Source organism: Eleginops maclovinus, chromosome 11 (genome assembly GCF_036324505.1).
Source record: "Eleginops maclovinus isolate JMC-PN-2008 ecotype Puerto Natales chromosome 11, JC_Emac_rtc_rv5, whole genome shotgun sequence".
NCBI classification, from domain to species: domain Eukaryota; kingdom Metazoa; phylum Chordata; class Actinopteri; order Perciformes; family Eleginopidae; genus Eleginops; species Eleginops maclovinus.
The window spans coordinates 640740-665618 of record NC_086359.1 but is presented as its reverse complement, the minus strand read 5'-3'; the positions used below and the strand labels follow the sequence as shown (position 1 = coordinate 665618).

The 24879-nt window shown below is 46.7% G+C and overlaps 2 protein-coding genes across 3 annotated transcripts; both read left to right on the top strand.

Moving 5' to 3' along the window:
- The first annotated feature begins 2826 nt into the window (after nucleotides 1-2826).
- Nucleotides 2827-11633, top strand: ncbp3 (nuclear cap binding subunit 3). Of its 2 annotated transcripts, none has more exons than XM_063894746.1 (12): nucleotides 2827-3035; nucleotides 4231-4296; nucleotides 4561-4666; nucleotides 5013-5138; nucleotides 5258-5383; nucleotides 5451-5708; nucleotides 8318-8417; nucleotides 8534-8643; nucleotides 8717-9026; nucleotides 9139-9272; nucleotides 9446-9619; nucleotides 9732-11633. In XM_063894746.1, the coding sequence occupies exons 1-12, from the start codon at nucleotides 2871-2873 to the stop codon at nucleotides 10025-10027; spliced, it is 1971 nt and encodes a 656-aa protein (XP_063750816.1). In that variant the 5' UTR covers nucleotides 2827-2870; the 3' UTR covers nucleotides 10028-11633. The 2 variants fall into 2 exon arrangements, with proteins under 2 accessions (XP_063750816.1, XP_063750815.1); XM_063894745.1 differs by having other exon boundaries at nucleotides 9133-9272.
- A 206-nt stretch (nucleotides 11634-11839) lies between these two features.
- Nucleotides 11840-23023, top strand: pcf11 (PCF11 cleavage and polyadenylation factor subunit). The gene is given in 20 exon segments (XM_063894749.1): nucleotides 11840-13043; nucleotides 15146-15271; nucleotides 15863-16048; nucleotides 16183-16407; nucleotides 17369-17591; nucleotides 17594-18164; nucleotides 18250-18421; nucleotides 18585-18951; nucleotides 19033-19173; nucleotides 19300-19661; nucleotides 19663-19844; nucleotides 19846-20425; nucleotides 20526-20603; nucleotides 20674-20794; nucleotides 20956-21079; nucleotides 21155-21338; nucleotides 21618-21773; nucleotides 21852-21944; nucleotides 22331-22366; nucleotides 22447-23023. Coding segments are annotated over 20 exon segments (4407 nt in total). The 5' UTR covers nucleotides 11840-12887; the 3' UTR covers nucleotides 22771-23023.
- Nucleotides 23024-24879: the final 1856 nt, after the last annotated feature.

Below are 24879 nucleotides of genomic sequence, written 5' to 3'. Positions count from 1 at the left end.
CAGTACTGGGTAGTACTTTGTGCAGTACTGGGTAGTACTCTGCGCAGTACTGTGTAGTACTCTGCACAGTACTGGGTAGTACTCTGTGCAGTACTGTGTAGTACTCTGTGCAGTACTGGGTAGTACTCTGTGCAGTACTGTGTAGTACTCTGTGCAGTACTGGGTAGTACTTTGTGCAGTACTGGGTAGTACTCTGTGCAGTACTGGGTAGTACTTTGTGCAGTACTGGGTAGTACTCTGTGCAGTACTGGGTAGTACTTTGTGCAGTACTGTGTAGTACTTTGTAGTACTCTGTGCAGTACTGGGTAGTACTCTGCACAGTACTGCAGTACTAGTCTTTGGCTGTCTGAATGTTAAACCTTGAAGATGTCGTATTAAGCAGCAGCAGCAGCAGGAGGAGGAGGAGGAGGAGGAGGAGGAGGAGGAGGAGGAGGAGGAAGAGGAGGAGGAAGAGACCGATGATCACTGAGACATTGTTCTTATCCATAAATAATAAATATGAAGCACACAGGTTTTTAAGGTACTTCTGTACTTATTGTCTCTTAATTTGTTACGTTCCTTACAGAGGTGTAAAGTCACCAAGTACTTTTACAATAGTACAAGATATGAGTACTTCTACTTTTACAATAGTACAAGATATGAGTACTTCTACTTTTACAATAGTACAAGATATGAGTACTTCTACTTTTACAATAGTACAAGATATGAGTACTTCTACTTTTACAATAGTACAAGATATGAGTACTTCTACTTTTACAATAGTACAAGATATGAGTACTTATACTTTTACAATAGTACAAGATATGAGTACTTGTACTTTTACTAAAGTACCTGATCTGAGTACTTCTCCCTCCTCTGGTTACTCACCTAGCTCGCTGCTTACGTTCCTTATTTTAAAACAAACCTTTCTCTAAACCGAGCCAAGAACTCCAGACGTTTTCATTTTCCCTCACTTGAAACCTAAATAACAAAGCAGGATCTTTTCTTAAATCTAAATTGTTTATTCTGTGGTTTGAGAATGAGGAAGTTTAAGTATATAAAACAGCTGTTATTTATTAATCTGATGGTATTAAAAGGTTTTAAAAGTGTTAAATCTAACCTTCAGAAACTGGCAGTCATCCGTTGGTGAGCCTTGATGAATATAGTTCATGTTGGTTCTTCGTCTGTACGTTCACACACATCGACCCACCAGACAGCGTCTTCACGGCCAGGACTGAAACCTGCACGCTTCATGTTTAAAACATTAAATGTGATATACACTGAAAAACTTGCAAAAATAAAACCTTCACTGCCGCTCGATGCAAAAACTGACAGGAAACACTTTGCACTAAAGGACACGATACTCTGTGGATGTTTCATGTATCTATTATATATGTAAGATTGTCTTAATTGCACTGAAAGCACAAAATCTGTTTCTAATTTCAGGTAAAAATCTGACGTTTTTTGCCAAATTAGAGTTATATTTTATTTTTTTGGGGGGGGGGGTGTAGCATCCTGACCAAGTCTCTGCAGGACGAGACGTTTCCACACTGATGTCGGTTTATATATTTTCTTGTTCCTGTAAATTATTTTTGTTTATCCAATAATACACTGTAAAAAATGGTAAAAACTTCAATAAACTTCAATATTTCTTAAAATGTTTCTTTAAGTTTCTTTATTAAACTCCTTGTGATTCTGAACATGTCGTCCTCCATATAATATACGTATTTTAAAGATAACTCTAAATAACAAATGCTGTTTCACAGCGTTTACGAAAATGTCACAATATGACCAGGTAGGGAATGAGGCCTTACCCCAAGTGAAGGAGTTCAAGTATCTCGGGGTCTTGTTCTCGAGTGAGGGAACAATGGAGCGTGAGATGGGCCGGAGAATCGGAGCAGCGGGAGCGGTACTGCAGTCGCTTTACCGCACCGTTGTGACGAAAAGAGAGCTGAGCCAGAAGGCAAAGCTCTCTGTCTACCGGGCCATCTTCATTCCTACCCTCACCTATGGTCATGAAGGATGGGTCAGGACCGAAAGAACGAGATCGCGGATACAAGCAGCCGAAATGGGATTTCTCCACAGGGTGGCTGGCATCTCCCTTAGGGATAAGGTGAGAAGTTCAGTCATCCGGGAGGGACTCGGAGTAGAACCGCTGCTCCTTCGCGTTGAAAGGAGCCAGTTGAGGTGGTTCGGGCACCTAGTGAGGAGGCCACATGGGCACCTCCCTAGGGAGGTGTTCCAGGCACGTCCAGCTGGGAAGAGACCGAGGGGTAGACCTAGGACCAGGTGGAGGGGTTATATCTCTTCGCTGGCCTGGGAGCGTCTTGGAATCCCCCAGTCAGAGCTGGTTGATGTGGCCAGGGAAAGAGAAGTTTGGGGCTCTCTGCTGGAGCTGTTACCTCCGCGACTCTGACGGATAAGCGGGAGAAGATGGATGGATGGATGGATGGGTGGATGGATATCACATGAAGAAAATTTATAATTGTTTCCTCATTCTGGTTTTTCTCAGATATTTGCTGAACTCATGACCTTTACCTCAGTTTTGACTTTTTTCTCTGATTTCTGAGTTTCTTCTCATAATATTGACTATTTCTTAGAATTGTGGCTTTTTCGCCCAGAGTTTAGATTTTTGAAAATTTTGAATTTGTACAATTTTGTCAGAAGGCCTATATACTTTTCTCCAGGTTAAACTTTTCCCTTAGATTTCGGACTTTTTCTCTGAATTCAAACCCTAACCTCAGAATCTCATTCCCCATGCGGCCCTGAGCCTCTTCCGTTGATGCATCTCCAATATCAGCGCTCAGTTCCGCGGCGCTGCTCGGTAGGTGTCGCTGCTTCCTGTGGTCGACTCCTAGGAACCACAGAAGAACAGCCCGTTGTGTTGCACCATGGCGGCGGTGCGCAGCTTGCGGGTGTCGGTGAAACCAGACAGCGGCTCGGACTCGGACTCTGAGTCAGATAAAGATGTTCGGGAAGCCGAACCAATGGAGGTGGAGGACGGGGAGCTGGAGGACGAGGTGTCGGTGAGCAGGTCACTGAAGGAGCTGCTACCGGTGAGAGGCCTCCTCAGACCGGGGACTCGCGTGTCCTGCTGCCCGGGAGAGAGAGAGCAGGGAGTCGGCCGCTCCTCACGCCGCCTCCCGGCTCTCTCTCTCTCCGGGGACTGGAGGCTCCTTGTACGCCGGTTTGAACACAGACTGGTTTAATTATAAATAAGTGTTTAGCACCAGTTTTCCTGTTAGGTATTTTAGCCACTTGTTGCTGTTAGCTTCGACTTGTACCGTGTTAATAAAGAGAGACCAGAGTCTGCTGAGGAAATCGTGAATTAAAGGTTTATAATGGCAAAATAACTCGTTATTTTAAAGATAGTACAACATGTTTTGATTATTGTGATACAAGCAAAACCTCCAGTCTATTCGGCTTATTTCAAACCCCCAAATTTAACAGATATATTTGAGTTTGAAAGGTTTTCAATCTGATGCGACTTGCACAGAACTCCACGACTCGCCTGTAGATGTAGCTTTGTTGTTAGCATTGTTGTTAGCATGGCGACCGTTACTGGCTAACGGTTAAAACGGTTAAATGCTTTTATAACGAGCTCTTTAAATCTCAGATACACCTGTAAAGCAGCAGTTTACCTGTTTGTTGTTTCAGTCACTTGTTGCTGTTAGCCTCTTCTTGCACTAAAGCAGCTGTAGATTTAATGTGTTTAATGGCAATAAAAGGCATTTATTTAAATGTAATATTAAATGTTGAGTTATTCTGATACAGGGAAAACCTTTGATCTATTCGGCCTGTTTTAAACTCCAAATTTAACAGCTTTATTTGAGTTTTTTCTTCTGATGTGACTCAGATATATTTACCTGTTTCTCATTATACCCACTTGTTGCTGTTAGTCTCAACAGAGTCCTGTTTGTGTGGATCCACCAACACTCTCTCAGGAAACTATCATGTAATGTTTATAACAGCAAATGAATGGATGTGATGACATTCATTTAATCATTTTATTGATTCTGATACAGGGACAGTCTCTAATCCATTCGGCTGATTTTATATCACCTGTAGAGCTAGAGAATTTATTACCTGTTGGTTAACTTTCCTTATGTTTGCGAGGTACAATAAGTCAATATTTTACTCACTTAAGTGATTAAAACACCAGGTTTTTAGGAGGAGTTTGTTGTAAATATGTGGGAGAGGTTCAGTTTATGTCAATCTTAAATTACATTATTGTTTATTTCATTTCTTCAGGATACGAGCCGGCGATATGAGAACAAGGCGGGATCGTTCATCACGGGGATCGACGTCAACTCAAAGGTACCACACTCTACAGCAGCTCGGATTAAACCAGGAATATACCAAAAAAAGAAGCAACTAGAAGAGTTTTTCACAGGATGTGGTTAATACTTTATTTCTGGGGATTTTTTTGTGAGACTTGAAGATTAAAGCTCAGAGTGATGTGTGCATGCTCCAAAAGAAGAAAACTTAACCCCCCCCCCCCACACACACTCATGATGTTGAAGCTCTGGAAGTGTATTAAGTGTGTGTGTGTGTGTGTGTGTGTGTGTCTGCGCACATCAGGAGGCGATTGAGAAGAAGGAGAAGCGAGCGAGACGTTTCCACTTCCGTCCCGAAAACAACGCCGAGCAGCGAGACGTTCTGCTGGATAAAGAAACCATGAAGAAAGGTGAGACGCATCTCTTCTTCTGTGATGCTTTAACCTCTCCTCTTGTTCTGTGGTGCTTTAACCTCTCCTCTTGTTCTGTGGTGCTTTAACCTCTCCTCTTGTTCTGTGGTGCTTTAACCTCTCCTCTTGTTCTGTGGTGCTATAACCTCTCCTCTTGTTCTGTGGTGCTTTAACCTCTCCTCTTGTTCTGTGGTGCTTTAACCTCTCCTCTTCTTCTGTGGTGCTTTAACCTCTCCTCTTCTTCTGTGGTGCTTTAACCTCTCCTCTTCTTCTTCTATGGTGCTATAACCTCTCCTCTTCTTCTTTGGTGCTCTAACCTTTCCTCTTCTTCTTCTGTGGTGCTCAGCGATCCCCAACCTGAGGATGGAGGCTCTCTACGTAACGGGAGTCGACGACATGAGCACTCAGGACATCTTCGGATACTTTAAGGAGTATCCTCCAGCTCACATCGAGTGGATCGACGACACCTCCTGTGAGTGTGACACAGACAGACAGACAGACTGACACACACACATGCTTTTACTTTGAAAAACCACCGTGAGGAACTGTATCAGAAACACACATATGTCTGAACACCTGCTGGTTTCCCAGGTAACGTGGTTTGGCTCGACGACAACACGACGATCCGAGCACTCGTCAACTGCAGCCGGCTGCCCGACCCTGAGACGGTTACCACGGAGACGGAGAGCAGCGAGCAGCCGGAGACACCGAGCAAAGGTAAACAAACCACAGGTAAACACAGAGATATTGTGATGGATCTAAAACATGAACGCGTATTTGACAGTTCGTGGGGAGAAGTCTGAGGAGGAGGAGGAGGAGGGGGAGGTGGAGGAAGACGAAGACGACGAGGAAGAGGAGAAGGTGAAGAAGAGCAGTGAGGAGATCGAGGTGAAGGAGGGGGAGGAGCAGAAGAAGAAGCCGGAGGACGTTCAGGTGGAGGACCTGTCTCTGACGGAGAGGGAGTCTCTGCTGAGGAACGAGCTGCGGCCCGCCATCAGACCCTTCAAAGGAAACAAGCTGCTGCTGCGCTTCGCCACGCACGGTCAGTCCCTCACTTTAAAGAGTCCTCTCCTTCATTAAAGAGTCCTCTCCTGCTGATGTTCAGGTGTATATCAGTATGTAGCGTCTCTACTTTAAAGAGTCCTCTCCTGCTGATGTTCAGGTGTATATCAGTATGTAGTGTCTCTACTTTAAAGAGTCCTCTCCTGCTGATGTTCAGGTGTATATCAGTATGTAGAGTCTCTACTTTAAAGAGTCCTCTCCTGCTGATGTTCAGGTGTATATCAGTATGTAGAGTCTCTACTTTAAAGAGTCCTCTTCTGCTGATGTTCAGGTGTATATCAGTATGTAGTGTCTCTACTTTAAAGAGGTCCTCTCCTGCTGATGTTCAGGTGTATATCAGTATGTAGTGTCTCTACTTTAAAGAGTCCTCTCCTGCTGATGTTCAGGTGTATATCAGTATGTAGTGTCTCTACTTTAAAGAGTCCTCTCCTGCTGATGTTCAGGTGTATATCAGTATGTAGTGTCCTACTTAAAGAGTCCTCCTGCTGATGTTCAGGTGTTATCAGTATTAGAGTCTTACTATAAAAGAGTCATTCCTGCTGAGTTTCAAGGTGTATATAGTATTACGTGTCTCTACTTTAAAGAGTCATCTCTGCTGATTTCAGGGTATAGAGCTCTGAGAGATTGTCAGATATGTGGTCAGTCCAGAAGACAGGGGCACCCTTTATGCAGTCATCCGGCAGTAATTGAAGGCCTGGAGTGTACTTAAGGTGGTGTGTGTGTGTGTGCCGTGTGCTCACAATCAGGAGGCGATGAGAAAAAGAAGCGAGCGTGACGTTTCCACTTCCTCGAAACACGCGGCAGGAGAGTTTGTGGAAAGAAACTGAAGAAAGGGAGAACGCATCTCTTCTCTGTGGTAGCTTTAAAACATCTCTTGATTTGTGGGCTTTAACCCTCCCGGTTCGTGGTGCTTTAACCTCGTCCCTTATTCTTGTGCATAACCTCTCCTCTTAGTGTGTGGGTGCTTTAAACTGCTCTATGTTTCTGGGTCTTTAACCTTCCATTTATTCGTGTGTATTAACCCTCGTTTATCTGTGTGCTTTAGACCTTCTCTTCTTCTCTATGTGCTATAACTCTCCTTGCTCTTGGTGCTCTAACCAGTTTACATCTTCTTTGTCATGCTGTGTCAGACCAACCTGAGATTGAAAGGCTCTCTATCGTAAGGGAGTCGAAAGACTGATCATCCAGTGAGCTCTTCGGATCTTTAATGTGAGTATCCTTCCAGCTCAATCGAGAGGATCGACGAAACTCACTGGAGTTGTTAACAGAAGACAGAAGACTGAACACGCACACAGTTTTACTTTGAAAAACCTACGTGAAACTGTATCAAAACACTAATATTTCTGATACACCTGCATGTTGATCCAGGAACGTGTTTGGCTCACGACCACACTGACGATCGAGATCTCAACGCAGCCGCTGCCGACCATGAACGCCTACCACGTAGTACGAAGCAGCGAGCAGCCGGAGACACCGCAAAGGTAAACAAACCACGCGTAACAAGAATATTGTGTGGATGCTAAACTGAACGGTATGGACAGTTCGGGGGAGAATGTCTTAGGAGAGGAGGAGGGTGGTGGAAAGACGAAGACGACGAGGAGAGTGAAAGGTATAAGGGCTAGTTGAGAGATCAGGTTGACATAGAGGCGGAGGAGCAAATGAATGAACCGAGGACGTATCAGGTGGAGACGATCTCTAACGGAGAGGGAGTTCTGCCTGAGAACGGCTGGGCCCTCACTATTAAAGAGTCCTCTCCTGCTGATGTCAGGTGTATATCAGTATGTAGAGTCTCTACTATAAAGAGTCCTCTCCTGCTGATGTTCAGGTGTATATCAGTATGTAGAGTCTCTACTTTAAAGAGTCCTCTCCTGATGTTCAGGTGTATATCAGTATGTAGTGTCTCTACTTTAAAGAGTCCTCTCCTGCTGATGTTCAGGTGTATATCAGTATGTAGTGTCTCTACTTTAAAGAGTCCTCTCCTGCTGATGTTCAGGTGTATATCAGTATGTAGAGTCTCTACTTTAAAGAGTCTCTCCTGCTGATGTTCAGGTGTATATCAGTATGTAGCGTCTCTACTTTAAAGAGTCCTCTCCTGCTGATGTTCAGGTGTATATCAGTATGTAGTGTCTCTACTTTAAAGAGTCCTCTCCTGCTGATGTTCAGGTGTATATCAGTATGTAGGGTCTCTACTTTAAAGAGTCCTCTCCTGCTGATGTTCAGGTGTATATCAGTATGTAGGGTCTCTACTTTAAAGAGTCCTCTCCTGCTGATGTTCAGGTGTATATCAGTATGTAGGGTCTCTACTTTAAAGAGTCCTCTCCTGCTGATGTTCAGGTGTATATCAGTATGTAGTGTCTCTACTTTAAAGAGTCCTCTCCTGCTGATGTTCAGGTGTATATCAGTATGTAGGGTCTCTACTTTAAAGAGTCCTCTCCTGCTGATGTTCAGGTGTATATCAGTATGTAGTGTCTCTACTTTAAAGAGTCCTCTCCTGCTGATGTTCAGGTGTATATCAGTATGTAGCGTCTCTCCTTTAAAGAGTCCTGTCCTGTCTCTACTTTAAAGAGTCCTCTCTCTCTCTCTGTTCAGACGATAAGAAGGAGCTGGGTGCGGCTCGGCGCAGCAGATACTATATGAAGTACGGGAACCCAAACTATGGAGGCATGAGAGGCATCCTCAGCAACTCCTGGTGAATATACAACACACACACACACACACACACTATATATATATATATATATATATATATATATATATATAAACCCTGTGGAATCATCAGACTATAATGTGTGTGTGTGTGTGTAGGAAGAGGAGGTTCCACACCCGCAGGATCCAGAGAGACGTCATCAAGACCAAGAAACCTCTGATCGGAGACAACATGGGACACACACCTCCATACACACACAGGCACTCAGGTAAACACACACACACACACACACACACACACACACACACACAGGTATATATTTAAAGTGCGTCTCTCTGCAGCCGACCTGGTGAACCTGCCTGAGGAGCCCATCAAGGAGGAGGAGGAGGAAGAGGAGGAAGGAGACGAGGACATGGAGGAGGACGACCGGGTGGTGGAGTACGGGGATCGGATTGGGGAAAGGGGCGGGGCTTCTCGCTCGGTGGGGGCGGGGCTCCGTGGCCGGGCTTCACGCTCCCCCTCCCCCTGGTCGGAGTCTGACGAGATGGACTACGACCTGGAGCTGAAGATGATCTCCACCCCCTCCCCCAAGAAGAGCAAGAAGATGACCATGTACGCCGATGAGGTGGACACCACCCTGAAGGGCATCAGGTACACGCTTTTACTTTGAAAAACCACCAGCAGGAAGTAAAATACCAGAGGTTTAAACACCTTGGTATCTGAAATACATTGTTTCACTTTCTCCTGTCTCACTCAGGAACAGGGTGGGAGGGTCGAGCTCTCAGGCTCGGGTCAAGTCCCCCCCAAAGGTGAGGGACGTCCGTCAGCTGCTGGAGGAGAAACGGAAAGGCCTCTCCCCCAGACAGCCCCCCACAGTGGCCCCCATCGGAAAGACAGGTCTGATTATTATTATTATTACTATTAATTATAATGTTTTAAAACATTTTTAGTATTTCTATTATTCTCATTATTAATAATAATATTATTATCATTTTTAAAATATATTTTTAGAATTTTATTATCGTTATTATTGTTAACATTAATAGTAATGATATTTCTGTCCCACTCAGATGTGCGGCAGCGGTTGGGGAAGAGACGTTACTCCCCCGACGGACGGCGCTCCCCTTCCCCCGTCTCCCCTACTGACACGCCCCCCGCCAGAGAACCAATCAGAGATGTGCACCGCAGACTGGGCGTGGCCAATCAGGACAGAGGGGCCAACTCATCCAAAGACAGGAAGTCAAGTAAGCAATCGCGCCGAGAGACGACTAAAATAAAAAGGAGGTGCAGGCTGAGGTTTGTTTTTCAAAAGAGAAGCTCAGTGAGCAGATTGTGACGCTGTGTTTCCTCCCGCAGCGCTCTGGAGCAGACTGGGCTCGGCCGGAGAGGACACCAGCGAGCGCCTCTTCATACCCTCGTCTTCATCGGGGAGGAAGGACGCCTCCGGCAGCAGGAGGGGAGGCGACGGGGAGGAGAAGAGGCGGGGGGGCGAGGAAGAGGAGGACGACTCGGCGTTGCAGGAAGTTTGGGGTGCCATGATCAAACAGAAGCAGGAGCGTCTGACCACCAAGATCAAGAAGAGCCGGCTGGACAACCTGCCGTCGCTGCAGATCGAGATCAGCCGGGAGAGCAGCGACGAGTCCGACAACTGAGACCTTCATACTCCTCTTCCTCCTCATCCAGGAACTGTGAGATACAGACTGCAGATCTGAGGCCGGGGGGGGGACATGGCCGTCAGAAGTCCTGATATTTTTATTTTTTGTTAGTTTTTTTGGCTATTTGAATATCGAGAATCACAGACCGGGCATTTCTATAAAATTAAAGATCAGACTCACTTTGTCTCTAGTGTCAAATAAATACTGAGGTTCAGCTGCAGCGTGTCGTCCACAAGCTCTCTGTTGCCTGGGAAACGTTACTGAAAGAGACAAATCAACGACAAGGAGACAAATACTTAAAATGACTAAAAAAGGAACATGAGACGACTTTGAAGGGACGCAAAAAGACTAAAAGGAGATAAAGAACAACTTCAAAGAGAAAGGAAACGCAACATCAAAGACGCACAAATATTAAAGACTGAAAACGACTGAAAATTACTGAAGACCACAAAGAGATATAACTCAACTTCAGAGAGAAACAACATCAAAGACATAGAGAATTACTATAGACACTATACGCCTTGAAAATACTCAGAATGAGAACGAGATGACCTTAAAGACGAGAGAAAGGACTGCAAAGGGATACAAAATCACTCCCATATATTCAAAAACACCTTCAAACACAACGATCACAAAGACCTAAAACAACATCCAAGACGTCTCATACTACTACAAAGTGACAAGACGACTTCAAACAGACGCTGACGACGATGAGAGAAAGTTCATTTTGTAAAATCCCCACGTGTTTACCCACAGCTCCTGAGATAAAGGTGATGTTCTGTAAGGAGGGGGGGTGGAGACTGAGTCGATATTAAACAGCCAAAAAACCCAAACGTCCGTTAGTATTTGGTCAGATTCTCTCCTCCAGTTTCCACAAATCATTCCCGTCCTGTGGGAGATGTCAGCCTCAGATCTGATTTTGTAAATTGTGTGTGTGTGTGTGTGTGTGTGTGTGTGTGTGGACCCCCCCCCCCCCCACAGGACGCTCCAGAACATTCCTGCGTTTAGATAAGGTGTTTTCCCGTTTCGTTGAGATGTTTCCTGTGTGCAGACGATCAATAAAACACACCTGTGGACGAACTGTGGAAACCCCAGCAGATGCTTTGCTGTCTGAATATTAAAGTGGGACGTTTCTCTTCCTTCTTTTAAACCCCTCATGGAGCTGCTTCCTGTCTGTGACATAAACAGTGTGCTGTACTTCCTGCAGTCCAACATTATATCTGTTTGTTTTTATTCTGTACTTTACGCAGCGGCAGGGTCACTCAATTTAGATTATTATTAAAATTACAGATGCAAACATTGTTTTCTTTATCGATTAGTTTGCAAACAAATGTCCTGCTTTAATGGTTTTGTTTATAAAATGTCAGAGAAAATTGTCAATCTCAGTTCCTCAGAGTCAAGGTGATGTGTTTAAATGTCCACAAATATTCATTTAAACATGATATATTAGAGAGAAACACACTGCGGGGACATTTCGGCCCTGATTGACTAGTGCTCCAACACATTGTACATAATAGGCTAAGGTGCGGAACCTCTCTAAGTGGTTGACCAATCACAACAGAGCTCTGGTTTCAGAAAAATAAAGAGCTTTTTGAACATTGAAGTCCATATCTTTCTTTGTTTTTTCTATATTGGGGCTGTTGAAAATGTCCCTTTATTCTAACTCCGCCATGCAGCCCCAATCATCTTTTAGAAATTCACACTTTTTGTCCCAATTGTTTTTCTTCTGTTTTCTTTTCAAAATGCAGAGCTTTTGTCCAAATTTAAATTTGCGACTATTTCTTTAAAATGATCACTTTTTTTTTAAAGATCTGACATTTTCAAATTTCTGATTTTTTTCTTAAAATGTATGAATTTGTTTTCAAATTTCTAACTTTTTTAAAATTTCTGAATTGTTTTCAAAATGATCACCTTTTCCCAAAAATTCGGACTTTTTAGTAGCCTGTAACTTTATTATTCATGATCAACAATATTTAATACCCTATTTAAGAATGGGCTACAAATCACATAGCTTTTCCTGACTTAATACGTCTGTAATTGCAATATTAATCCCAAAAACATGAACGGTTTTTTTTTTTGACCCCCTGAACTCCAGTAGACACATGTTTCCCAACGCAGCAAAAGGGAAACATTTTTCCGTTTTCTCTACCTTTACTTAACAACAGTGATTGTTAATTCATCGAGCCAATTAAAACCAAAATCCCGGTCCAAGGCGACCTGGCATGAGCCAATGAGATTCAAGGAAAGATGAGGCTCGAATAAAAGCCCCTCTAGTGACGTATGCGTCCTCATGTCGTTGTTCGAGGCGAAGAACACGGCGGCTCATAAAATAAAACCACGAAAAAGTAGCGATATATCTAACGAGTCGATGGACTAACTGCTGATTAATGGTTATGTTACCCTTAATAAGGCCGCTGGTGTAAGGTTTCCGTGGTCTGATCACAACCGTTCCTCGTACTGGATGTGTATTTTGTAAATTGTGTAATTTCTACCTGTTGTATGCTTCTTCACTTGCTGAAACAATATAAATGTTACGAATAAAAGGTATTCTGAGTCTGATTGGCTCATCTGTGTGACAGTCCTTTTATTAAGCCAATTAAAACCAAGACCCCGGTCCAAGCGACCTGACAGGAGCCAATGGGACTCAACTGACGTCACGGCTCATATAAAAACCCATCCTGTGACGTATGCGGCCTCAGCTCGTTGTTGGAGGCGAAGAGCACGACGACGGTTGAAACAGAATACCTCGAAAAGCAGCGATATTTTTCTGTTTCCCGCCAACTGATCGTGTCTAATGAGTTGATGGACTGTGTGCTGATGGTTCCCAGCGGGTTGCAGTAAGCTTCCAGTGGTTTTAATGGCGGATAAAGACGCCTGCAGGGAGTACCTCTCCTCTCTGGAGGACCTGACGTTCAACAGCAAGCCGCACATCAACATGCTTACCATCCTGGCCGAGGAGAACCTGCACTTCGCCAAGGAAATCGTGGCTATTATTGAAGCGCAAATCAGCAAGGTTTTTATAAAAAATATACCTAGAATAACACCTCCAGATGTCTGTGTGTAACTTTAGGCCTTGTGTTAGCAACATGGCGGGTAGCACGAGCTAGCTTTCACTGCCACATTCCGTTAGCATTGTTGTTAGCAACACAGCTAGCTGCTATTTTGTGTATTAAAGTGAGAAATAATCCGTTTATAAGTTCATTATTTGGCTCTTACATTTCGAAACATAGTGTTTTTAACGGCTACATTTTGTCGTAACTCGCGGTACTAATGTTTAATTAAGTTTAAGTTGCATTTGAAGTTAAAATCCACCGTAAAATGGCGAATTCAGGCCTAGTTTCTGTCATTTGTAATAATAAATAGTAGTTTTGGGACATTTATGAAAACGTTTACATTTTAAAAAATAGATACTTTATTCATCTCAAATTGGGAAACTATTTTTGTAACAATACGAATGTTTAGAGGAATTAAGATATTTTTTAACAAAGTATAAAAAATAACAGCAAATGTAAAACTACGTACAATAGAAATTGCATATCACAATTAATACACAATATAAAATATTCTGGATATTTAAACTTTTCTATAATAGAACGATAGAAAAAGTTTAAACATAATAAAACACAATAAGTGAATGTAAACATTACTACAGTAGAAAAGACATGAACCGCGAAGAAAACTAATATAAAATGATCTAAATGTTTAGTTGGCTCTTGGATATTGATGTGTAATTATAATTAAGTGAAAAGCCAATGTAAAACTGCTCCTTTAGACGTAGTTTCTATTAAATGATATAAATATCTTATAAGTATTACATTGAGGTGCTAGAAAAAAGTACAACAAATGCCTAAGGAAAATACTAGTATATATCCTCACCAATGTACAAAATGCAGAGCTATTTGAGACCTGGTTTCTAAACCTAGTGTTTTATATTTAGTTCACTTAACAGAGGTTTATTAGTTATTGAAAGTTGTGTTGGTGTTAACTAGTTACTCCAACGTCACAGAACGTGATGCAATGTGCCCAAAATATGGATTCAATAAGTAAAATGTTATTAAATGTCTCTAAAAAGAAAATGATATCGCTTTATAGAAATTCAGCCTTTAAAACAAGGAAGTAAAGACTTACCAAAAAAAGAAATCCATTCCTAAAATCTAGTTTTGTCGCTCAAATAGACGGCTGGTGTCTGCAGCTTCAGGCCCGTGTTGTTCTGTGAAACATTATATAAAGAAGGGTGTGTTTGTTACGGTGGATTTTGACTTGTGCAGCCCTGATGACTCAGATTTATTTAAAGCTTGCGTCACATTATCTCCTCTTTATTAATCTGCTGATGTTCACTGTTAATAAAAGCTTTCCACACGCACTTATCTAAAGCCCATTCACGGTCGAGTCGGCAGTTCCCCGCCCGACAGCATCTCTAATGCTTTTCATCTCTAGTGAATCTTGATTTACTGAAATGTCATTGAATGGTTAAAATGTTTATAATAAAAAATGTGAAATGTGCTTTTTGTCATTTTTTATTTCCCAGTGTAATTTATTGCTCCTCGAGTGTGTGACACTTGTACAAACAGTGTTAGCAGCTGCTCGTTATGACAGCAGAGTTTAAATTTCACTAAACGCTCACTTCTCCCTGAAGGGTTACCGCAGATTTTTTTGAAACAACCCTGGGAAAAACCAACTTTGAGGGGTTAAAACTTTAAAGGAAGTGAGGATAAAACTCACTGGGTGTGAGAGTAAGACCGCCTGGGTAGCGTACAAAGAGAGGTTCTGGACGAGCCCTCTTTGGAGGTAAAAGGTTCCTGAACACTGGACTTTTTTTTTTTAACCCACAATGCACCGTGGACCTGAACTGACTGAAGAATTTTCTAATCGTTTTTGGATTTTATCAAAAAGGACTTCCTGCATTTTGATCCAGACGCAGACGCTCTCTGGACTCCTGACGGTTTTCCTCTCAGACTTTATTTTTGTGTTTTCCACATTTTTATATTTTTCCCCATGCAGCGGGTGGTGAGGGGGGCGGCGGCCCCTGTAGATCCTGTGCAGTTGTGATTTGTTGTGAAATGTTTTTTAACCCCTTGTTGTTCTCTAAACTTGTCGAGTTCTCTATTGCTCCAGGCCCCGTCCGCCGAGAAGCTTCCCGTTTTGTACTTAGTGGATTCCATAGTGAAGAATGTTGGAGGAGAGTACCTTGCAGTGTTTGCTAAAAACCTAATCACTTCATTTATATGTGTCTTTGAAAAGGTACAGTTCTCTTTGCTGCTGGTTTTAAATCACACATTTACATTCAATCTGTGTATTGATGCTTCATGTTTCCTATCCTGCAATCTGACCCTGTTTGTTAAAGAAGGGGTGCACCCCAACATTTCAAAAAACATTTAACCTGATTCAAAATCTGATATCTGGTGTGAGTTGCAGAGCGTTTTATCAAATAATATTCCCCCCCAAGAATCTAATGATCATGATGCACTTAAGATAAACCAGTACCATTTAGGGACTATTTTCTCTTTCACTGCGCAGAAGGAGACGTGCATTCACACAGGATCTGTCAGTGTAAAAAAACCACATTTCTACTGAGACCAAACCTTTTTAAAATGCATGTTCAGTCTAATTTCCCTGCAACTTCCACCAGGTAATCTCGATGAATGAAAAGCTTTATTAAATAAGAGGTTGTGTTCAAATGTTGGGGTGACCTGTCCCTTTAACACCTCGCTAATAAAAAAGGGAGGGTTTGTTAATGCCTGTTGTCTCTTTTAATCAGCCTAAATCAGTGTATTGGTGTGTGTTGCTGCAGAGTGTGTGTTGGCCTTGGCCCACTGTGTGCTGTGTCTGCAGGTGGATGAGAACACCAGGAAGAGCCTCTTCAAGCTGCGCTCCACCTGGGACGACGTGTTCCCTCTGAAGAAGCTCTACGCTCTGGACGTCAGGGTGAACAGCGTGGACCCAGCCTGGCCCATCAAGGCGCTGCCACCCTCCGTCAGCAACGCCTCCATACACGTCAACCCCAAGTTCCTCAAGCAGGTGTGTATCTGTCACTCACACACACACACAAATTCAGGAAATTACATCATGACGTCCCCAAACATGCAGGGCTGAATCTCAGGTGTGATATCTGAAGGTAACTAACCCCCCCCCCCCCCCCCCCCTCCCTCCAGTCTGATGAGGCTCCCTCTCCACAGCCGACTCCCTCTAAACCTCCTGCTCCTCAGGCCCCTGCTCCTCTTCCAGAGGCCCCTGCCCCTCCTGTGGCCCCCGCAACCCCCTCCGGCCTGACGCAGGAGTCTCTGATCCGGCAGCAGCTCCTGGCCAAACAGAAGCAGCTGCTGGAGCTGCAGCAGAAGAAGATTGAGCTGGAGCTGGAGCAGACCAAAGCCCAGCTGGTAGGACCCCTCCCTCACAGATACTGTATCATGTCCTATTCCTGTGTTGGCCCCTGAAGGCAGCATTTCTCTGGTCCAAGGGGGTCTCCATGATTTTGGATTATTGCAGATTAAATAATTTTGGGAAACTTAATCTACTCATCTAATGTAGAGAGAACTACAAAATAAAAGCTTATTTAAATCAAAGTTAGAGACCTACAAAATAAAAGCTTATTTAAATCAAAGTTAGAGAACTACAAAATAAAAGCTTATTTAAATCAAAGTTAGAGAACTACAAAATAAAAGCTTATTTAAATCAAAGTTAGAGACCTACAAAATAAAAGCTTATTTAAATCAAAGTTAGAGACCTACAAAATAAAAGCTTATTTAAATCAAAGTTAGAGAACTACAAAATAAAAGCTTATTTAAATCAAAGTTAGAGACCTACAAAATAAAAGCTTATTTAAATCAAAGTTAGAGAACTACAAAATAAAAGCTTATTTAAATCAAAGTTAGAGAACTACAAAATAAAAGCTTATTTAAATCAAAGTTAGAGACCTACAAAATAAAAGCTTATTTAAATCAAAGTTAGAGAACTACAAAATAAAAGCTTATTTAAATCAAAGTTAGAGAACTACAAAATAAAAGCTTATTTAAATCAAAGTTAGAGAACTACAAAATAAAAGCTTATTTAAATCAAAGTTAGAGAACTACAAAATAAAAGCTTATTTAAATCAAAGTTAGAGACCTACAAAATAAAAGCTTATTTAAATCAAAGTTAGAGACCTACAAAATAAAAGCTTATTTAAATCAAAGTTAGAGAACTACAAAATAAAAGCTTATTTAAATCAAAGTTAGAGACCTGGATGCGCTGGCAAGGGGGCGGGGCTTATCCCCATGTAAATACCAACAACAAAAACCCACCTCTGCCTCCAGTTTGAACGCACTGTCACTGTTGTGTAACTCTCTGTTGTGTCTTCAGGCAGGGGGGTTTGTGATGCCCCCTGCAGCCCCGGTGAAGCCCAGCCCTCCGGTGGCCCCGGGGGTCCGGCCCTGGCTGCCCCCCCCTCAGCCCGACCCAAAGCCCCCCACCAGAGACCCCCGTCTGAACCGACCAGCCGGACCCCCGACCAAAGAGCAGCCGGCCGGGAAGAAAGAAGGCCGTCCCCTCACAGGAAACCCTGCTGTGACCCTGGAGAAACCCCCCGACCCGACAAGCCCCGGACCCCCAGGAAGGAGGCGCCCAAACCCCCCACCTCCTCCCCGAGCACCAAGAGCGTCCCGGGGAAAGGGAAGCCAGCGGAGCCCGAGACCAAGAAGGACCCCCGCCTGAAAAAGAGAGGGGGGGCCAAAGAGGAGGAGCTGAAGGAGAAGAAGAAGAAGGAGGAGCCTCCGAGGGGGGGGGGCAACAAAGGGAAGACTCTGAACGGATCCAAACACGAAGACGAAAAGCTGGAGTTCAAGGCGGGGGGGAACGCCCGGACCCACGCCAGGAAGCGCTCCCGCTCCCCCCCCGCCTCCCCCACCAAGAGGAAGGAGCGCCGTCGTACCCGGAGCAGCTCCCTGTCCCCGTCCCCCTCCCACAAACCGGGGAAACCCCCCCGACGGGAGCCCGAGCACGGCAAGAAGAAGAGCCAATCAGAGAGCAGGAGGTCCAAGAGGCCGGCGGAGGACCCCCCCCACTCCCCCCGGGGCCACGAGGGGGCCAAAGAGGGCAAGGAGGGCAAGGAGGGCCTGCCCCCCCATCGCTGGAGGAGCGGCTGGGAGGAGAACAAGCAGTGAGTCCAAATTTTATTTAACCCTCTGATGTCTGACATACAAACCTCTGTATTCCTCTCTAACGCCCCCTCTGTTTGCGCTCAGCCCGAAGCCGGAGGACCCCCACCTGAAGCCCGCTCCCCCCCGACACAAGCCCTACAGTACCCCCACCCGCGCTGCCACACCACGCACCCCCAAGCACCGCCTCAGTGTGGACGCCAACATGCAGATCCCCGAGGTCCTGAACTCAGCTTCCAAGAAGGACCTGCTGCGGAGGGTGAGTCCCACACCCCTACAAAATAAAAGCTCATTGAATCTCAAGCTCAATTAAATCTGATGTTGAGAGAAAGTAGATAAGGAAAGGATCAATTCAATTGTTCTTTAAAAATGTATATATTAACCTGCCCCCCCCCCCCCCCACGAATCCCTCTCCCCTGCAGGCCAGTAAGCGCCTGGAGAGCGGAGAGATCTCTCAGGAGGATTTCCTGAACATGGCCCACCAAATCAAGCACTTCTTCCAGTACCAGGAGGAGAAGCAGCGCTCCGACGGCTGGGACCCTCTCAGCGGCTCCCTGCGACCCCTCAGCTCCGGGACGCCGAGGCCCCTCAGCTCTGGGACCCCGCGGCCCCCCCAAGGCATGGACGCGGCCGAGCTGTCGTACTACGAACACAAGCTGAAGCTGAGGAAGACTCAGGTCAACCGGCGGGCAGCGGGGGAGGAGTGGGATGGCGAGGAGAGTCCGGAGGAGGGGGAGGCGACGGGGGTCCCGCTAATTAAATACAACCGGGGGCCCCGAGAGAGACCAGGTGAGTGGGAGGATGGTTTAAGTTTAAGGATAAACATGGAAGTAGAGGAAGGACTGAGACTATAAACAGCTGTTCTCTCAGCAGAGAGGAGGGGCAAGGAGGAGGAGCCCCGCCCCCCCCTCGGCCCCATGATCGAGGAGTACAACCACGGGAAGGAGTTCCCCACCCTGAAGAGCCTGCCGGGACTCCGCTTCAGGAGGAGGGCTGACCCCCGGGAGCCCAGTGAGTCTCACTCACTCACTGTCACACACACACACACACACACACACACACACACACACACACACACACACTCACGTACTCTGTCATACTCACACCCACTGTCACTCACTCACACTCTCCCCCCAGGTGAGAGGGAGTGGACGTCTCCCCTGACGGAGCGGCAGCGCAGCAGTGAGGAGAAGAGTGGGTACGAGGCCCCCAGGAGGTACGACCCCCGCCGGCCTGAGGGCCCCCCCCTCTCTTCCGTGAGCCCTGCTGAGGTGCCCCGGTTTGAGCGGGAGCGCCTGTCCCCCCCGAAAGACTCTGAGAGCCCGGCCCCCCGCTTCGAGAGCCCCACCAGCGAGCACTCTGATGACGGGCCCCTAGAGGCCCCCCCATCTCACCTGCCCCCTCCTCCTAAATCTATCCTGAAGGCCCCGCTCCGCGGGGGCCCGCTGACCACCGTCCGTAACAGCGACTCCCCAGGACACACACCCCCCCAAGATGGAGGGACCCCCCCCACCACGCTTCGATGGGCCCCCAGGCCCTAACAGGCCTCCCGACTGGTACGAAGGTGGGGGCCGCTACGACGACCCCCCATCCTTCGACGGGCCGCACCAGCCGGGCCGGTTTGAAGGTGGGGGGCCACACCACCTGCCGGAGCGTTTTGACGGGCCCCCCCCACCCTCAGGGCGCCATGAGAGGCTTCGACGGGCCCCCCCACCCTCAGGGCCCGGGGAGGTTCGACGGACCACCCGGCCAGCAGCCCCCCCTGAGGTTCGAGGGCCCAGGGCACTTCGAGGGGCCGATGCGGCGGTTCGACCCCGGCTCCGGACCAATGGGCTTCCAGCAGCGGCCCATGCGCTTCAACGGCCCCCCGAACCAGATGGGTCCCATGAGGTTTGACGGTCCCATGCGCTTCGAGTCCCCCGGGCAACCGGCCCCCAGATTTGACCTCGGCCCCCACCAGGGGGGGCCTCCACACTACGAGTGCCCCTCCGGCCAGCAGGGCCCCATGAGGTTCGGCCACCAGCTCAACATGCAGCCCCCCATGAGGTCGATGGCCCCGCCCCTCTACGACGGACCCCTGGCCCCCCAGCAGAACTTTAACATGGCCCCCCAGTCCATGAACCCTCCCCAATTCCCCGGGGGCCCTATGGCCTTCCCACAGCCCAACCTGCAGCAGGGTGGGAACTTCAACCTGCAGCCGGCCTACAGCCAGCCGGGCCCCGGGGCCTTCTACAACCCTGCGGCCCCTGCCATGCAGCAGCCGGTCAGTCACATTTAATAACCCCCCCCCCCCAACATTCAGAACATTTGGTAGCATTAGCATTGTTAGCAGTAGCAGTATTACTAACCTGTCCGTGTTTCAGATGCTGGGGGCCCTCGGTCAGCCCTTCCTGCCTCAGAGCTCCGTGCCTTACGTTCAGAGTGAGTCCCCCCCCCCCGATGTAAACCCTCTAACACTCATTACCCAGCATCCTGTCTGATTCATGGTCTCTGTTTGTTTTGTCTCTGCAGCCCCGGCCCCCCCCCCCAGAGAACCACTTTGGTCAGGTGGATGTGAACGATCTGCTCACTAAACTCATCTCCAACGGCATCATCAAACCCTCGCAGCCCGAAGCCCCCCCCACCAGCAAAGGTGAGGGGCCCTCCAGAGTTATGGATTACATATTTATATATCCGTCCTGAGGAGGAAATACCCCGAGCGGCTGAGATGGAAAATATTTGTAACATTTTCTGAAAACTATTGGGGAAAATGTAAGCCGCTTTAATGACCCTGTTAACATGATGTTCCTCCAGAGCCTGCGGCAGTCCTCCCTGCAGCGCCCCCTGTGGCGGTGGAGGAGGAGGAAGACGAGGCGGAGGAAGAAGAGGACGAAAACCTCCCGGACCTCACCAGCTTCAAAGTGGACCACATGAAACTGTGAGTGTCCTCCTGTCCTGAACTGGAATAATGCTCCCCTGATGGAGCGGGATCTGAAGTCTCCTCTCTCCGCAGGCGGTACGAGTGTGTGGTGCAGCGGCTGTACTCTGGGAACCAGTGCTGTCTGTGCAGCATGAGGTTCACCGCCAAGCAGACGGACCTGTACGCAGACCACCTGGACTGGCACTTCAGACAGAACCATGCAGGCAAGGTGGCCGGCAAGAGGATCACACACCGCCGCTGGTACTACGGACTGAGGGTAAGCGCACACACACACACACACACACACACACACTGATGCTTTTTCTACAGACTAGTGTGAGCTAAAATGTTGAACAAATATTAATAAAAATGTTTCAAATATTTTAAAATACTGGGAAAATGTTGTTACATTTTCAGAAACTACATCAAATATTTCTGAACTTTTCTTTATTGGGATCTTTTGAACAAAAAGATGTGACTTCCGGTAAGATAAAGGTTGGATATCTGAAAAGTGTTTTTAAATATGGACCCTATATCAATGTGTGTTCCTCACCAGGACTGGGTGGAGTTCGAGGAGATCGCAGATCTGGAGGAGCGAGCGAAGAGCACCTTCTTCGAGAAGGTTAACGAGGAGGAGGTGCAGAAGAACCAGGCCGCCGCCAAGGAGAAGGAGTTCCAGAGCGTCAAGGCCACAAAGGACGCCGTGGGGGAGGTCAGACGTTGTTGTTGTTGTTGTTCTTGTTGTTATTATTGTTATTGTTATTCCTCACTAACACCCCCTCCCCCCCAGCTGTGTGAGATCTGCCAGGAGCCGTTTGAGACATACTGGGTGGAGGAGGAGGAGGACTGGTTCCTGAAGGATGCCGTCAGGGTCGACGACAAGGTGACGACCCCTCTCCAATATTCAGAATATGGCAAAAACAATCCTGAAACATTTTAATAACTAGAGGTGGGCTTACAGAATTTTGGAAAATGTTGGTAAGATGTAGGTAGTTTTTCCAAATGAGCTCACTGAAAAATATTGTTAAATCTATGAATCTAAGTAATGTTTTTAAACTGCTAAATATTACTGAAATCTTCTGAAAGTATTTGTCAAATTTGGACTTTCACTGAATAATTTGATCTGTAAAAATGTAGAAGTATTCCTTTAAATAAAAACATTATTACTTATTTTTTTAAATCCTAAAAATCTTAAACTAAACTTTAACGAGATTTTAGTCATTTATAATAAAGACATTATTTGAACCCGACTCTTTGTACTCTCCACAGAACTTCCACCCCGCCTGTTTTGAAGATTATAAAAATGTAAGTACCAGAGAGATAAATAAATGCCTGACATGACATCATGATGAATGCTGATTGGTCGGGACCTCCTCTCTCCTCAGACGTCCTCGTACGTCGACGCGACGCCGTCGCCCAGCAAGCTGCTGACGGAGCACCCGCTGACCGCCTTCATCAAGACCGAGGAAGGAGAAGAGGAGGAGCAAGGGGGCGGGACTTCCTGTGCGTTCGCCTCAGTGAAACAGGAGGTGGCCGAGCCCGAGGCGTGTTCACTTCCTGTGGTGAAGAGCGAGGAGGAGGAGGAGGAGGAGAAGGAGGTTTTAATGGAGGCGGGTCGGGCGAGGCCGAGTGACGGTGCGAGGCCGAGTGACGGTGCGAGGCCGAGTGACGCTGCTTTTCTGATTTTAAGGAAAAGTGCTTTTACGTGAACTTGAATACGTTTTGGTATTTCTGATCCTCCCGTTGTTTCTGTTTGTGGCTCAGAGATGTACATAATTTAATTTATAAATTAAAGTATTTTTTGGTACCTCTGGTGTAACCGTGATTGTGATTTACCGTTGATTTAACGTCGGGGAACTTCCTGTCAGGTAAGCATCGCCGAGGAGCCACGTTTCCTTTTCCTTCAATTAAGAGTGTGTGACGCCAAGGTTTTTCAAAATAAAGGTTGAGTTCATTTCCAGATTCTGTGTTCTGAGTTTTCATTTCATCTCAAGTCTTTCCTCTAAACACCGTTTCCTGCATCTGGGAAACGGGGTGTTGGATGTAGGTCGCATGTCCAAAAAGTTGTGTTGAAATCCAGTTCCTGTGTTCCATAGTTTTTATTTTTTAAGAGTCGGGAAGTGAAACTGATTTAAAAAATATCAAAACAATTACTCAAATACTCTGAGACGTCCAGGAGGCGAGTTATTAAAGTAACTGAAAAAAGGAAGTTGCAGTATTTTCCCCAAAATCCAAGGAAGATATCTGGGAATGTCAATTCTGAAAATTATTTCTACGCTTTAACAACAAATATGGGTAATATGTTTGAGTCACTTTTTAAGATTCTGAAATTAAAACAAACTTGATTTTTTTTCCCCTGAACTTAAAAACATCCATCTTCTCCCGCGTATCCGTCAGGGTCTCGGAGGTAACAGCTCCAGCAGAGAGCCCCAAACTTCTCTTTCCCTGGCCACATCAACCAGCTCTGACTGGGGGATTCCAAGACGCTCCCAGGCCAGCGAAGAGATATAACCCCTCCACCTGGTCCCAGGTCTACCCCTCGGTCTCTTCCCAGCTGGACGTGCCTGGAACACCTCCCTAGGGAGGTGCCCAGGTGGCATCCTCACTAGGTGCCCGAACCACCTCAACTAGCTCCTTGAGGAACCTAAGACCTTGAGACCACAGCTCCCCGCCGCAGCTTCAGCAATGGAGGCTTTGAACACCGCCCACTCTGGTTCAATGTCTCCAGCCTCCACAGGGATGCCTGAGAAGCTCCGCCGGAGGTGTGAGTTGAAGGCCTCCTGGACTTGGGACTCCTCCAGACGTTCCCAGTTCACCCGCACTACACATTTGGGCTTACCAGGTCTGTCCAGAGTCTTCCCCTGCCACTCGACCCAACTCACCACCAGATGGTGATCAGTTGACAACTCCGCCCCTCTCTTCAGTGTCCAAAACATGCGGCCTCAGGTCCGATAACAAAGTCGATCATGGACCTTCTGCCTAGGGTGCTCTGGTACCACGTACACTTATGAGCATCCTTATGTTCGAACATGGTGTTTGTTATGGCCAATCCATGACTAGCACAGAAGTCCAGTAACAAACCACCACTCCGGTTCAGATCAGGGGGGGCCGTTCCTCCCAATCCCGCCCCTCCAAGTGTCTCTATCATTGCCCACGTGTGCGTTGAAGTCTCCGAACAAGACTAAGGAGTCCCCTTCAGGAGCCCCATACAGGACTTCTTTCAGGGTCTCCAAGAAGGCCCAATACTCTGAGCTGCTGTTTGGTGCATAAGCACACACAACAGTCAGAGTTTTACCCCCCATGACCTGCAGGCGTAGGGAGGTGACCCTCTCGTCCACTGGGGTAAACTCCAACAAAGCGGCACTCAACCGGGGGCTTGTGAGTATCCCCACACCCGCTCGGCGCATCACACCTTGGGCAACTCCGGAGAAGAATAGAGTCCAACCTCTATCCAGAAGTAAGGTTCCAGAGCCGACGCTGTGCGTAGAGGTGAGCCCCACCAGATCCAACTGGTAACGCTCCACCTCCCGCACAAGCTCCGGCTCCTTCCCCCCCAGAGAGGTGACATTCCACGTCCCCAAAGCCAGCTTCTGTCGCCTGAGTCTGGTCCATCGAGACCCTCTGCTTTCACTGCCACCCTTCTGGCAGCGCACCCGACCCCATCGCTGTTTCCCGTAGGTGGTGGGCCCGCGGGACGGGGAAGCGGAGGTGTTGCCCACATTGCTTATTCGGGCTGTGCCCGGCCACCAGACGTTTGCTGACGAGTCCCCTTCTGGGCCTGGCTCCAGAAGGGGACCCCGGGCTTCCTCCGGGCCGGG

Excerpts from the sequence above, each read along its gene's own strand:
- ncbp3 (XM_063894745.1), top strand. The coding sequence starts at position 2,871 with ATGGCGGCGGTGCGCAGCTTGCGGGTGTCGGTGAAACCAGACAGCGGC. Across the intron at positions 4,297-4,560 it reads GGATCGACGTCAACTCAAAG|GAGGCGATTGAGAAGAAGGA; the intron begins GTACCACACTCT and ends TGCGCACATCAG. Across the intron at positions 9,027-9,132 it reads ACCACCCTGAAGGGCATCAG|GAACAGGGTGGGAGGGTCGA; the intron begins GTACACGCTTTT and ends TGTCTCACTCAG.